Source organism: Xiphophorus hellerii, chromosome 3 (genome assembly GCF_003331165.1).
Source record: "Xiphophorus hellerii strain 12219 chromosome 3, Xiphophorus_hellerii-4.1, whole genome shotgun sequence".
Classification (NCBI taxonomy): domain Eukaryota; kingdom Metazoa; phylum Chordata; class Actinopteri; order Cyprinodontiformes; family Poeciliidae; genus Xiphophorus; species Xiphophorus hellerii.
Window position 1 is genome coordinate 18,717,409 of NC_045674.1, and position 15,168 is coordinate 18,732,576.

At 36.1% G+C, this 15,168-nt stretch overlaps 1 protein-coding gene across 5 annotated transcripts in view; it reads left to right on the forward strand.

Moving 5' to 3' along the window:
* Positions 1-15,168, forward strand: part of fhod3b (formin homology 2 domain containing 3b) — a 93,771-nt gene that overhangs the window by 60,674 nt on the left and 17,929 nt on the right. For all 5 annotated transcript variants that reach the window (XM_032556377.1, XM_032556385.1, XM_032556392.1 and 2 more), the window contains exons 6-10: positions 10,258-10,352; positions 11,163-11,274; positions 12,421-12,515; positions 13,257-13,400; positions 13,507-13,754. In XM_032556377.1, the coding sequence (XP_032412268.1) occupies positions 10,258-10,352; positions 11,163-11,274; positions 12,421-12,515; positions 13,257-13,400; positions 13,507-13,754 (694 nt within the window). The remainder of the gene's footprint in view (positions 1-10,257; positions 10,353-11,162; positions 11,275-12,420; positions 12,516-13,256; positions 13,401-13,506; positions 13,755-15,168) is intronic.

The window sequence follows — 15,168 nt, forward strand, 5'->3', positions numbered from 1 at the left end:
ACTTTGTGGCTGGAGGTTCTCAGAGAAACATCGGTGTGGGGAAAGGAGCTGTGTTCCAGACGAGTGTTTCATTGCCTCCTAAAACATTTGGGACGTGGATCTCTGTTCCCAGCAACGCACCCGGTCTAGCTTTTGGCCAGGGATATTCATGGGCAGCCATGTCTGAAACTTTGAGTGCACCTAAAAACACCAGACTAGATATGTTTTCTTCTTTTTTTGTTGTTGTTTGTCTCTGCCGGGATGTAGTGCTTCAAACTGTACATGTGGCATGTCACTGAGGTTGAGGGGTGACACAGCTGCGCTTTGCTTTTTCATCCCAGTGCCAAGATTGTGTGCGATCCAAAAGTTCACAGTAAACAAACAATTTTTCTTCTTTCCTACAAATAGTAGCTGAGCCAGCTATGTTTTCTTTTTTGTTTTTCTTTTTACCTCTTTTGTGCTGAGATATAAAAAGAAACCCAGCAGAAATCACAGTTTGTCACATGTTCCATGTTAATACTCTTAACCTGCATCAAGAGGACAGGCTGGCTTCAAATGTGTACAGATGAATGTGATCATGTGTTCCTGAAAAAAAGAAAAAAACAGCACATTTTTCCAGTATACCGTTACATACTAGAGGGTCTTTTTAGTGCTCTTAATTTAGAATCTGGATCATTGTTTTGACTACCACGCTTTGAGTGAAAACCCAGGCACAGTTGAGGTAACAGAGGCGTTGGAAGCCGTTCTTGGAAACAGTGCGTATTGCGTTGTCTGGCTGTGTTATAGGTCGTCTGCTCTGGAGGGGAAACCTTTACGATGTCCCATCGTCTGGATAAACAATTCCATTCGGTCTGAGCTGTGCCGTGTGGATTTTGTGCAAATGTGTAGGTATGGATACGTTCTGAGGTTTTACTATTATCATTTACTTGTTTTTTTGTGATTAGGCTGGACCGATGGTAAGGGAGAAGATAAGTTCACCAGATATGCTGAGAAGAACAAGGATGAACTCCTCTCATTGTGTCAGTAGAAGCATAACTTTCTGGAGGTTTCATGCAGGTTTTTCACCCAATCTTTTGCATATTTTTCATACATTTAAAACTCCTGAATGCCTCATTCTTGACCTAAAGAGTCTATGTTGCTCAGTTTTAATTGACAATGCTCGTACCAGATTGGACCGCCTTTGTTTTCAGAACTGGCTTAATTCTTTTTGGCACAGATTCAACAAGTTGTTTGAAATGTTCCTCAGAGATGCATATCGACATGTAACATTACAAAGCTGCAGTATATTTGTTGGCTGTACATCTATGATATGAATCTCTTGTTCCAGCATATTAAAGATTCATTGAGGTTTGTTGACTGTGGAAGGAACACTGTAAAACAAAACATTCTGTTCAATAATAGAGCTCAAGTGAACATAACTTAATTCTTATCATCTTGTTGTTTGTACTCATCTTGAACAAGTGGTGTGAACTTTTGGATAAAAAATGCTTGATAACGTAATCTATTTAAGTTGAGATAATGCAGCAACGTTAAGTTATTTGAAAGTGATGATGATTTTGGACTGCAAAGGGTTAACTCTTAATGCTCTGGACTCTCTTTTTTTTTGGAGGAATCGTCTTGAATGACCATGAAAACAGAGTTGAAATCATCAGTCCAATTTATTAAAGCCAAATAAGTGATAACATTGTTTTGGACAAATAGTTTACCGTTACAGCGCTGGTCCATCACCATGCTTCTTATGGGAAACAGAGAAGATGGCATCGGACAACAGTTTCCAGTTCCTTTTCTAGGCCTCTATCTTAGTTACGCCCTGTGGAGTCATTTCCTTAACCTTAGATGTGTGTATACGTGGTGTAGCGGTGTGTAGGGGTGCACATGCATGTACGCGAGCATGCAAGCAGCTAAGAGACAGAACATAATTATTTATCCATAATACACTTAAAGTTAAGGACATGCCCAGACGATACTCTATTTCTGCTCAAGCAAACCTGCAAACTGAAGAGAAAGTTTTGAACATTTGTACAACTAATTTCACTGTTGAAAAATCAAACATTCACTAATGACGCCACGTTTCTTTAACGTGTGTAGGTTAACAAAATAATGCTGCTGTTGGTGATGTGGGCAGAAAAAAGAAATTTGATGAGAATAACACTTCAGCTTAAAAATATTGTTTACCATACCTTATTTGTATATAACTTATAGTATCAAGATGTCTTTGCTATTTAGTTTATTTACAGCTAAACAAAATTTATCAAGTTATTTTAGGTTGTCAATACTTAAATCACACAACATAACTTCATTTGTTTTTATATGTTGCAATAATTCATTCTTTTGAGGCAATTGATTTATATGTGATGGGCCAACAAGGTATCCCACAATGCATTGTGCCCCCAGCAGCAGCAGCTTATTAAAGCACTTTTTTATTTGTCACAGAAATTAGTTTTAAGATGTCTAGGGTGGAAACGTTGACTCCAGTGCTTCGTCTTTGTAGTGGGTTCATCAAGAATGAGGCACTTTCTGAGCATTACATCTCTTATTAATTAGTTTTTAGCATTTGCATTTGGATAAATGAAACTGCACCGTCAGTGAGTTGTATATTATTTTTTATGACCACCCTGCTCTGCTTCTATTTTTTAACAAAATTTGAGTTAAAAAATAAATAAAAAGCAGGAGCCAGTGAGTGTTTCTAGCAAGTATCTTCTTTCTATACAGTTCCTAGTTTTAAAAAAATTGTTTTGCTTGTTTGATTACAACATACTCAGATTTGTTAAGTTAATTTAAGTTATGGTCACTAAAATTGCACAAGTTAATGCAACTCAGAATTTCCTAGTTAGTCGAGTTGTGTAAATGATGTACTTTCACATACTAAAATTTTTAAGTTTTGAAAACGTGATTTTTTGAGGCAACAAGTTTACATCATTTTTTTTAAGTAATGTCCACTTATTCTGTCTTACAGTGAAGGAACTCATCATTTTAAGAACCAGTTTGAGATGGTTTGAGTTGTGTGAAAAAGTGCATGTTTTCTCATCTTTCCCATTTTGAACAGTGACTTGGAGAAACATATAACTTTGTATTATTATTACACTCCAGGAAAACAGCTTCCTTGATGCTCTAATCAACTTTTACAAGTAAAATAAATAAATATGGAAATACTGTATGATTTTTCTGTACTAGATATACAGTTGAAAAACTGTATATCTAGTTTTTCAACCCAAAAACTAGATATACAGTACAGACCAAAAGTTTGGACACACTTTCTCATTGAATTCAATGAGAGAAACCAAGTTTGGACACAGGTGTGTCCAAACTTTTGGTCTGTACTGTATAAAGATGCAAGTTTGACTTTTAAAATAAAACTTCAGCTTCATGTTACTGCATTAAAATAATTATTTTATAGCTTCTAAGTTTATAGTTTTTCTCATAAAAGGTACCTGTCTGTTAATTTTCTCCCCTGGGCTGACAGGAAAGACTCCATTTGGAAAGAGGAAATTTAGTTTCTCATGGTTTCAGCTGTTGACATCCCAATTCTCGGCGGTGCACCACCTATATTTTTCTTTCCTTCCAGCGTTATTCTTTCAGTAAATTGAATCAAATTTTTGAAAACTGATTTTATTTATTTTTATTTTATTTACCTTAATTATAGGGCTTGTCTCACTGATATCCAACATCTCATTTACAAGAAAGACCTGCTTTGATAAAACAAAAGCAAAATTACAAACACAGCAACAAAACAAGCAATTAACTCCATTAAGTAAGCTAATAAAACTTGAGCTAAAAGCAAGGGCAAAATTGACAAAAATGTTGCTAACAAATATTCTGTAGCTTAGCTTATATCTATAGTATTTATTACTCCCTTGTTGTATATTTATTAACACTAAAACAAAGAGTCCATGTGTTTGTGTTCACATATAAAGCTTATTTATGCCACTCCCATTGAATCACACCACAGTGGCCCTCATATGAGCAAAAAGCTTGCATCTGGACCCAGTTCAACCCCACCTGCCTGACCTATATTCTGCCTCCCCTTAGTTTTCTCCCTGGATCTGTAGATGTCTTCCAAACTCAACAAACCCACTGGCTGGGGAATTCCAGTTCCTTTTCAGAGCCTGGTTTTACTATGAATGAATTCAGAATAGAACTATTTCATGATAAGTCTTTTAGATTGTATTAATACAGCAAGCTTTTACTTCATTATCCTCATCATTTCGAGCAAGAATATATATCCTGCCATAACACAACATCCAAAGTGCAGAATCGTTTGAATGAGCTTTACATCAGATTTACATTGGGGTTTTTTTTGGAGGGGTGGGGGGATTCATGCATGTGACCAAAATCAGAATCACATCACAAACCCCTCAAGAGTGGTAAGAGTTTATCACAACTCATTCTTCAATTCACTTTACAAGTGGGTGGATGTGATGCAGTTTGCCAAAGACTGTCCTGTTTGGATGGAATGTAGAAGCTCATCTGTTGGCCAAAAGCCCAGCTGTTCATTGTTCATTTCTTTCTTTTTTTTTTTGAAACATTTATCATTTATTTAGGACAGAAGCAACTCTACATTTGCAACTATTTCTAACAGAGGAGATAGAAGTAGAAAAATAGTTTTAAAAAATATTTTTCTTCCCCTCTTTTTACTGATCTGCCCTCCTCTGCACTGCTGTTCATGATGTTTGCAGTGCTTGCTCAGCCAAATATCAGAGAGGCTTTCTTGCTTTACTTAATGCTAATGTCCCATTAGCTCTGTTTGTTTGTCTCTGGGGATTGTGTTTGTGATTAGGGCCTACACCAAATTTTGTCAGATGCCAAATACATGCACGCCTGAAAATGAAAGTATCCCCCAGTTGTTTTACTTTATGGGGCTCAGTGCAAGTCTGGCAGACGGCACGGTGACTGAAATTGCGCTGGCAGAGGCACTTTGTCTGGCTCTAATGGTCTGGGTGATTAGCTGACTAACAAATAGAAGGCAGCCCACAACCATGTCTTAATCCAGATCATATACAATAAGAGCCGAGCTGTAAACTTGTCTTTTTATGGCCCTCAAATGCTAAATCAGACCTTAGCCTGAGGCATTGAATGCAGTGAGGAAAAATGTCAGAAACAAAAGGAAATGTGTCAACTTTCAACATAATCATCAAATAAAGTTTCTTGGCTTTGTTTCTTGACCTTAGATTGTGTGACTGCACACACTAGTTAAAGCTTCACTACATATACCTTCAGATATTTTGCTGTAACAAATTTCTGATCTCACTGGTTAGATTTAGTGACAAGTTTTTGGTGTCAACAGACTAAAACTTTTACACCCTTAGCCAATTTGCAATGTTTATCTCTAGTTAGACGTTGCTTACAAAAGCGTACAAAGTTTAAAATGCAAGAACAAATGAGTAAAACCATAAACTTTATTAATACCCATCAAAAAAACAATCATAAAATTAATGTGTGAATTGAGACAAATCTTGATTCTAATGTCAGTAAACCTCAAATTACTACAACCCAGAATTTTTGATATTTCACTTCTCTAAGCATCTTCTCTATCCCAGTGTCTAAAAGACCCAACTTCATATAGCTACTGTAATAATATTTGTTGCAACTTGGAAAGTGGATGTTAAAGTACAGAAATGACATGTACTGGTAAATTTATTCATTGGGTCTGCTTTAGCTAACTTCAGAAATTAAACAAAAAGAATCAAAGTAAATACCAAACAACAAAAAAACTCTTAAATCATTACTTGATTTATTTAAGGGAAAGGTCTCTCTGAAGAAACTTGACCTATGTGAAATTAACTTAAATTACACATATTTTATCTCAACTTTTCTTGTCATGGCTACCAAATCTGAAAAATCTATAAATTATTTTATTAAAGCCTGTATCTAAACATATGCAGTAGTCTAAAATGATTTGAAAGAACAACACATAATGCTGAAACATAGAAAAGTCAATAATTGTTGATTAACATACTCATTGATATCTGTTAGTATGAAAATGTTTAAAAAGCTATTTTAAAGGTTTGGGACTCGAATAACACAAAATATACGCACTGGCAGACCTTCCTAGAAATGATTGACTCATCAAAAGCTTGGAGGTAGTGTGATTATTTTGAGTTTGTTTGATTCTTTCATGACATTTTCTTTCTGGTTCTCCAATCTGAGTTCACGCAGTCAAGTTTCTGATGAGGAACTTGACTGAGTTCCTCATTACTGCACTTAAATAACCACACAGTACCTCTGTAAAGAACAAAATATGTGAAAAAGTAGGTAAAACCACAGGATGAAAAAGTGAAAAAAAAAACTTCTCAGTGTTGCAGTTGTTGTTTGATTTTCTTTATATGCTGTTCCAGAGGGCTGAAACTAAAACTGCAAAAAAAATATATATATACATGTGTATATATATATATATATATATATATATATATATATATATATATATATATATATATATATATATATATATATATATATATATATATAGTCTTCCCTCGTGTGCACAACATAATTTCTCCCTCTTAAGACAGAAAGCTACTTAAGGACACAGGTCCGTAACATGACACTGTACATTATGTTACAGTAAGGTTGCATGTAGTCCTACATTTTTCATATTTTAGGGGAATTATAAGCAATATACAGTATATATATCTATATCTAGGTATAGATATAGATATAGATTTTTTTTCTGCATCAGTGGAGATCAATCTAACGTCTCTTAGTAATTGATTTTTTTTTCTTTTACAAGTCTTAGGGTTAAGCTGTAATTTGATCAAATATGTAGTCTGTTCATGGGTTTTTATTGCTGTATGTGGCTAACAACAGCCCTGAAGGTCAATCAGCACTATTGCCAATCCCCATGAAGAGGCAAGCCATGAAATATAGCTTAAGAAAACACTATAAAGCACTCCAGGGCTGAGAACTGAGACTTTTTCCATAAGTTCATTACCACAAGCAACCCCTTTCACAAATTAGTTGTCATAAAGTCTTCTGTTAGTATGTAACTCTTACTCTGAACATTTAATAAACTTTGTTTAGCTCAATGATTAAATAATGCACATTTTAAATCAGCATAGTTAGTTTAATCCATCTTTTACTTCTGTAGAAGTTATTTTTCTTCTGATTATAGAAAGATAACCAAACCAAACTATACCTGAAAACTTTTTTTCTGGATCTTATCGTAAAGCAAAAATAACTTCTGAAAATATGGAGTGCTAAAATTAAAAATGTGAGTCCAGCTTCTCACTAAAGCAGAATAAACAAGATAAGGGGCTTTAAGTTGCATTAGCCTGGATAGAGAACTGGCCTGTAACCAAAAGTCCTGGGAAAATGGATGCTGTGCCCTAACAAGCCAGTTTGGCTGACCCGTTTTATTTAAAATGCAAGAGAAACCAAAGTGGCAAGTGCAAGCAACACATTTCACTGCTGAGCTGATTATTTAAAGGTAAATTTTGAGTTTTTTGTTGGGAATCTACATTTGACTATGCTCCCTTATGATGGTCCAGCCTCTCAGACCTCAGTGTGCTTCTCACCTCAGCAGTGGTCATGGAGCTGCCCTTCCTGCACATTCCTGAGGCTGTGGAAGATAATTACTGTGGTTTATGAGAGGGAGAGGCCCAGAAGAAACACTTCCATCAGACCTTGGTTGTTTAAGCTGAGAGTTTTCTCTCAATTCTAGGTCAGTTTATATCTCTCACAGTTCATTGGTCTGCAGTTACCTTTTGAAGTTTTAAATCAATCAATCAAGAAAGGGGAAAAAAAATGCTTTCCACTGAGATAAAATGACTGATCAGCAGAGACCAAGCTTCTCATTAAACACTGTCACTGAAGCTGGATTTTAGTAAAATGTAGCTCATCTTGCCTAAAAGCTTGGTTTAATGTTACAGTAACCCTATGTATCCTGTAATGCATCTACTATGTGTCATTGAAAGGTACTCCTTAAACTTTCTCACATATTCACACACATATTACAACAACAAACTTCAATGTATCAATAATTCAAAGCAATCTTCTGGGTTTCCTTAGGTGGAAACGTTTTACATTACTTTGAATCATTAAGGATTGAATAGAGTTGCTGTGAGATTTATTGGAGAGATTAGTGTACAAATCATCATCATGATGACTAAAGTTGTGGAAAAGTTTAGAGTATGGTTAGGTTATAAACTGATATCACAACCATTGGACATCTCACGGTGAACTGTTCAACCCAACGTCCGGAAATGAAGAAACAACTACTGACCTACCAATACATGGCCATCCACCTAAAACTTAGACTAGAGACTGCAAAACACTTGAGACGAAGTTGGAGGTTCTCCCACGATCCTCTAATTTGGATTATCGTTAAGACCACGATCTTAAACAACCAGTCAGAACTACTCTGGTAGAGCTCAAAGCTCATTCATAGGCTAGAATGACCCAAAGTCCAAACCTGAATCCAATTTAGCTTCCATAGACTTAGGAAATATAGGTTCCCAAATGCTCTTCATCCATTCTGACAGTTGTGGCTATTTTGGAAAAGAAAGAAAAGACCAGGCACAAATTTCCATCTTAACACTCGCAGCTGTCATTCCAGTAAGAGGTTGTTCCACAAACTATTAATTCAGGGAGAGTTGAAGGAAAAAGAAACATTACAGCCTAGATCAACTTACACCGAATAACTATTAGATATAGGTTAGTTTGCCAAAGTGTACCAACTCCATCTGCTGTCTGCATTGGTAATCATTTAGAAAGTGATTAGACAATTTCCTCTCTGTGCCCGTAGATATCCCTATAGTGAAGGGCAATACAGTTTACTTTAAACCTTTGCATGTGGTGTGATTTCACCATGACTATTCAACTCGTGGTTTTTGGAGCTTTACATTAAATTGTACATAAGGGACCTTCAGCAATGTGAAGGCTTTCGTGAAGCAGTACTTTTGATATGTGAGGAAAAAGGTAATGTTTATGTGGGCTCTATTGTGGTTTGTAACAGTTTGCATATATTTTGCTTCTCACTGAATAAAATCCATACGCGATATATTTGTTCTCGTTTTTCTTTTGCTTGGCTTCATGTTTAAGCCAGAAATTCAGCCACTTTCTATATATCAGATTTTCTTTTTTTTATTTTTTTTTTTACTAATGTCTTATGATAACATGTCAGAATGATCTGAAAGGTATTTCATTTTGTGGCTACCAGATAAAGTCTCATCTGTCAGCAGCTTTGTGTAATGGCACTTTTAAAAGCCTCATTAAGGCCACCTCTGTTTCCTCACTCCTGTTTGCTCTGGACATTCCTCAAAAACCACAGAGCACTTCTGCAGATACCTTTTACAGGTGCCTGCAAGAGATAAAAGTCTGCACAGTGATCCTATTGCAGGTATGGATTTGAAAAGAAACATGCAGGCTCAGCTGTTCCTGTATTTGTTTGTTGATGAATTTAGTTTTGTTTTCCTTGCTGCAGAGCATGCAGCAGAAATGAATCTTTAAGTACATTTTCGTCTGACATGTTGGGACAATCTGACCCCTTATTGATAAAAGATGAAATTCTGCGGCCGCTGCTCCAGAGAGCCATCAGCATGCACAAACACACAGAGATATGGATCCACGCTCGCTCTCATGCGTGATGTACACACAGCAGCTGCACCTGGGAATTTTGGCTTATCTACAGCAGATACATGATTTTCTAACCCGCCATGAGAAACGCAGAGGGAAATGTATCATAACTGCAGGCTTTTAGCAGGATGTCTCATGAGAAAGTGTTTTAAACTGCGTAAGAAATGATTACAGTCTTCTGTTTTTGAGGAACATTAAATATTTCTTTTATTTGGTCATTCACTTTGAGCTTCTATTGATATTAAACTAAGTTCTTCTATATTTTTAATATATATATTTTTTTTACTATAACACCCCAATTTTACGTTATGTCAGTTTTTGCAGACATGTCTATGATTTTGCAGCAAACAATCTTTCTGCTCCAAGTTAACATTCTGAGGCAAAATGGCATTTTCACTACTACTAGACAAAAGATATTAGCCTATCTAACTTTGGTCATAAACATTTTGATCTTTTTTCTTCTGAAGTCTGACATTTACTAGTGAAGCCTCCTACACACCGACATACTGAGGTGTGACAATACTGACAGGGTCTAGTCTCAAGTTGATTTACTTATTTTGTAGACCTTTATATCAATGGTCAGACTGCTTTCACATGAAGTGTCAAGTAAGGTCATTCTTTTTAATGTACAAACATCCTTACATTGATCAATAACTGGTATTTATTTTTTTCTAATCTAATTTGTCCTCTGCTCTTTTCTCTCTGTAGCTTTAGGCCAGATAATGCTGTACGTGGATGGGATGAATGGCCTCATATCTCACAATGAAACAGTCCAGTGGCTTTACACCTTGGTTGGATCAAAGGTAAAAAGAATATAACCATTAGCTCTGAAAAGATCTCCACTCCCTTCAGAGATTGTAAACTCTGTAATGTCATTGCAACAGTCTCAGCTAGGTAATCTCATCAGAGCACTTAAAAACAGATTGAATCATGATGTCCAAATGGATTCAATCCTTTCCTGACACCGTGGTGCTTCAGCCCCCTTGTGGCCAAATTGCTTGAGGAAGGATCTTGTTTTAACTTTAGATCTTATTTACCAGCTATTTTATGTAAATTATGACAGAATACTCAGCATTTTCTTTGTTGCTTTTAATGAAAAATGGCCTATTAGATCCACCATAGAGCTGTTTGTCATATTACCACAGTTGATTCATTACTATTCTTGTTTTCTTTTCTGTCATTTCTTCCTTTCAGCTTACTGAAATTAGCCGTTGTGTTATCCTTTCCTCATTTTTGATGCTTTAAACTATTCTAAAGTATTTATAAATCTCTGTCTTGTTATGCCAAGACTGATGTTTAAAAATTTGCCCAATGGTATTTCTTTTTTTTTTTACCAGATTTTAAATATTTTCCACATTGGTGTTGTATCCAAATATTCTTAAATATGCAGTATTTTGTACACACTGTCACAGTTATGAAAACTCTAACTGTCCAGACAGGAAAGCGCTCAGACAAAACGAAAACATAAAGTATTCATGAATGTAGAGTTAATGCTAATTAATGGATATCAACAATGTCTAAAGTTAATTTTAGAACTATCAATGTATCAATATTGAGCTGCCCTCTTTGAATTCTGTATTTTGTGCCTTCTGTCTATTTTGTATTTTTAATAGTTTCGTCTAGTGGTGAAGACGTCCCTCAAGTTGCTGCTGGTGTTTGTGGAATACACAGAAAGCAATGCTGCCCTACTAATAAAGGCTGTGAACACTGTGGATACCAAAGGAGGTACAGGACCAGAAAGATTGAAAAAGCAAGAAATTGTAGACTGAACATGCATTACTGTAACAACAGTAATGCATGTTCAGTCTACTGTCTACAACAGTAGACAGTAGACTGTCTACAACACTCTACTGTTGTAGACAGTACAACAGTAGAACAGACTGAACAGACACATATCTATAGTTTGTCCTTACAGTTTTCATTTCACTTAAGTTTAATTGTACAAAAATTTCTGAAAAAAACCAGAAACTGATACTGCAGGCTGCTGATAATCTGAACAGTAGCAGATATATGATTAAATAATCAAGCATGGGTCCGTTGTAAAAGTTTCCTCCAACTGGTATTAAATGTAGCAAATAGACAACATGACTGATTTCTTATAGCAGCAGGAACACAATGCATACAATGACAATGATGAGTGAGCCAAAAATCCGTAATAAATCTTAAAGCTCACTAATGCACTGTCTTTTTAAACTGAAGACATTTGGTTGAAGCCCCCCTTATGTTTTTCTTATAGAGAAAAACATAATAAAAAAGGAATCTAAAGGATTTTACAAGCCATGAAGACAAAGGAGGATTTGTTATAACCACACAACTCCAACTCCTATTTGCAAACCGAATAATTGCTTTGAAAAAAAGATCTTAAAAAAATGTAATATATTTCAAACTGATGAGAAAAAACAGTGGAGGTGATTATATCAACTGTTCCTTGTTCGAAAAACTGTAACTAACGTCTTAAGTAAGTTTTATCTACTCACTTTAAAAGCTCAGTATTGTCCTGTGAGCAAGCAGCCTGGGCTGGCCTTCTGTGTGGAGGGGTCAGATATCCGTCAGTCTCACCTCAGTGTGAAACCATTTCTACTGAGGGTTACAAGAAGACTGAACATGATTCCCCGAGCTGCAGATAAGAAGATGTAGCTGACCTGAAGGCTGAGCACAATAGAGATAACGGACACCAATTCTTTTTTTTTGACTGAAGCTACAAAATATTCTTTTTTAATTCTTGGTCGGAGTTGTCTATAGACCATTTTTGCCCTATAAAATGGATAAATGGCTTGGTACAGATTTTTTCCCCACTATCTTTGTAAATGATCAGATGTTTTTACTTGAGTCTCATCATGCATTATCCCTTGCATGATTTTGGTGGCACAGGTAAAAAACTTTGGTCAAATGTCATGGAAATCCTGGAGGAGAAGGATGGAGTGGACACCGAGCTGTTGGTGTTTGCCATGACGCTCATTAATAAGGTACGTAAATACAGCTTTAATTATTATTAGTAAACTATTAGTTTTCCTGATATGTTATGTGTTTTACTATCTCCACCTGGTGATAGATTATGATCAAATGTTAACATTCACAGGAATTATCAAAATGAGGACAGATTTTGTGTTTCCTGCAAAGAAGCATTCACTCTATAATGAGATAAGACTTGTCTGTGCACAACCTCTGTCAGATTACATCAGATAACAAGAATAAAGAGGGTTCCTCCTTTAGTTTCGACAACCATGACCGTCTGTTTGTTGTTTTTCTCTAGAAATATCTCTGGTATTTCGTTTTCTTGTATTTGAGCAACAAGAGATGTGGCCTTCATTCAGTCAGCTGGTCGGTAGTGTGCAGTAACAGGCAGCTCATTTGTAGGACTTTAAACTCCATCCTTTCATTTTCTTACACCCTTATCACATTGTGGTCAGGAGGGGTGCTGGTGCCTATCACCAATCAGGACTTTGAACTGTAGGCATGACTGTCATTCATTTCTCTATGACAAAAGATATTAACTTTTTAAAACCTTTGTTTACTTTGACACCATTAAGCTTACCTCAACTGTTAATGTAGACTCTTAAAGATACAACTATTTCTATTTCAACTTCAGTTCCAAATAAATATGACTAAATAAATTAATAGAAACAAGTCTGACAAAGCAGCAAATATCCCTAACATGTTTCTTTCATTTACTGGTTCGTTTCAAACTGATTATGTTTTTTTCTCAGACTCTGGCAGCACTTCCGGATCAGGACTCCTACTACGACATGGTGGACTGTCTTGAGGAACAAGGTATTGAAGTGACGGCCCGGAGACATCTAGGCAGAAAAGGCACTGACCTTGATCTTGTTGAACAGTTCAACATCTATGAGGTAAGAAGTCACTCGCTGAAGACAAGTACAACACCTCAACATAGTGGTATCGATTCATCACCAGTGTTTCATCACCTTGTTAAACTATAATGCCTTTTTGATGCAGACGATTCTTCGCCATGAGGACGGGGATGACGAAGCCCAGCTGCCTCCATGTGGCAGAAAGGACCGCCGCAGAGCTAGCGTCGGTGGTACCAATGAGAGACGGGGCTTGGAGAGAAGACGGAGCCGGAGACATTCGCTGCAGAATAACAAAGACCATACTTCTAGCTCGGCATCTCCAGGCAACTCTTACTCCCATTCCGGTAGTTTCCTTCCCTTTGGTGGCCACCGAGTTGAAGACATCAGCGAAAGGTGAGGCAAAAGGAGCAAAAGAAGGGAAAAGGTGAACGATATTCCAGAAAAGGACATTTTTCTTGGTACACTTTGCAGATTTATAGGTCCAGTCTTGAGCAGATGCATTTTCTCCAGCCAGAGATTATAATTTAAAGAATGAAATAGGAGCCTTCTGCTACAAAGTAAGATTATATTAATTTTCTTTATGTCAGAGTTTCTCTTCTGCTGCGGATGGCAGCAGGGACCATGTATAAACTCTCGATATAGGCTATCTATGCTCTGCTTTATGTCATATTTACTTCAGAGAGACTGTTCTGATCTTATCTACACAATCCCATGTGTTTTCATATCAAGCAAACCTTTATTACTAAAAGCACTCAGAATTCAAAACTGATTCAACTTTTTTTTATTGGACCGTGCAGTAAAAAGAAACCACTTTGATTTTGACGGTCTGTCTGATTAAGGTACAATGTTAAAGCAATTCAAAGCAGAGTACCTACCTGTGTTCTCGACTGCACTGAGGTCTTCAAGTTTGCTAAATTCAATCCAGCAGGCCATTTGATACCAGCCTATCCTCTTCCACCCTACCACAGGAAATTCAAGCTCCCTTTGAAGAGCACAATTTTCCATATTGTTAATGAAATCCAGACAACCTGGAGGGATCCAAACAGCAAACTGGAGGAAGAGTTATGTGTGATGATCCCACACTGCCAAATAAACCAGACAAGATATTGTCTACTGCTCTATCTCTGGTTATTTAATCAAACCTAATCATTTGAGTTTGTCAAAATGTATCTCTTTATTCCATCAGTTTTATATTTTTTATAAAAGTGGGTCTCAAGTGTATACTCACTCCTTAAAGGCAGATTTTTATGAGATAAACAGTTTTGTCCTTTACAATTCTTTTTCACCTTTAATATAACATACTGTTTGTCATATGAAATTAAACTGGAAGAAAACAGTAAATGGAATAAATGTATCATTGTTGTATTAATGTTAACACACTTAAACTAGAGTATTACCTTTGATTCAATTTCAGACTTTTTGGGGGGCGCATCAGTTAATTGGCTATACTGTATTTACTTTTTCTTTCTTGTTTGGCTGTAAATCAGACTAATTGCTTCCCATTTTAGGTTAAGATTGGTTATCAACATTATTTATTTATTTTTATTTTTTCGCTTTGTTTTATTTTAAAACTGTCTTTAAATTCAAAAGTTTACATTTATTTCCTCAGCATTGTGTAATATTGCCCTGCACACAACACAACAGGACTATTTAAAATACATTTTACTGAACTGTCTATCATAGTACAGATGGAAAAACATTTGAAGCGGGTCTTATCTTCGATTCACTGTTTGCGTCACAAAATCCTTGCATTTTAACTTTTAGTGTCTATACTTTTGAGGGCTAATGTATGTTACTTAATTTGTAT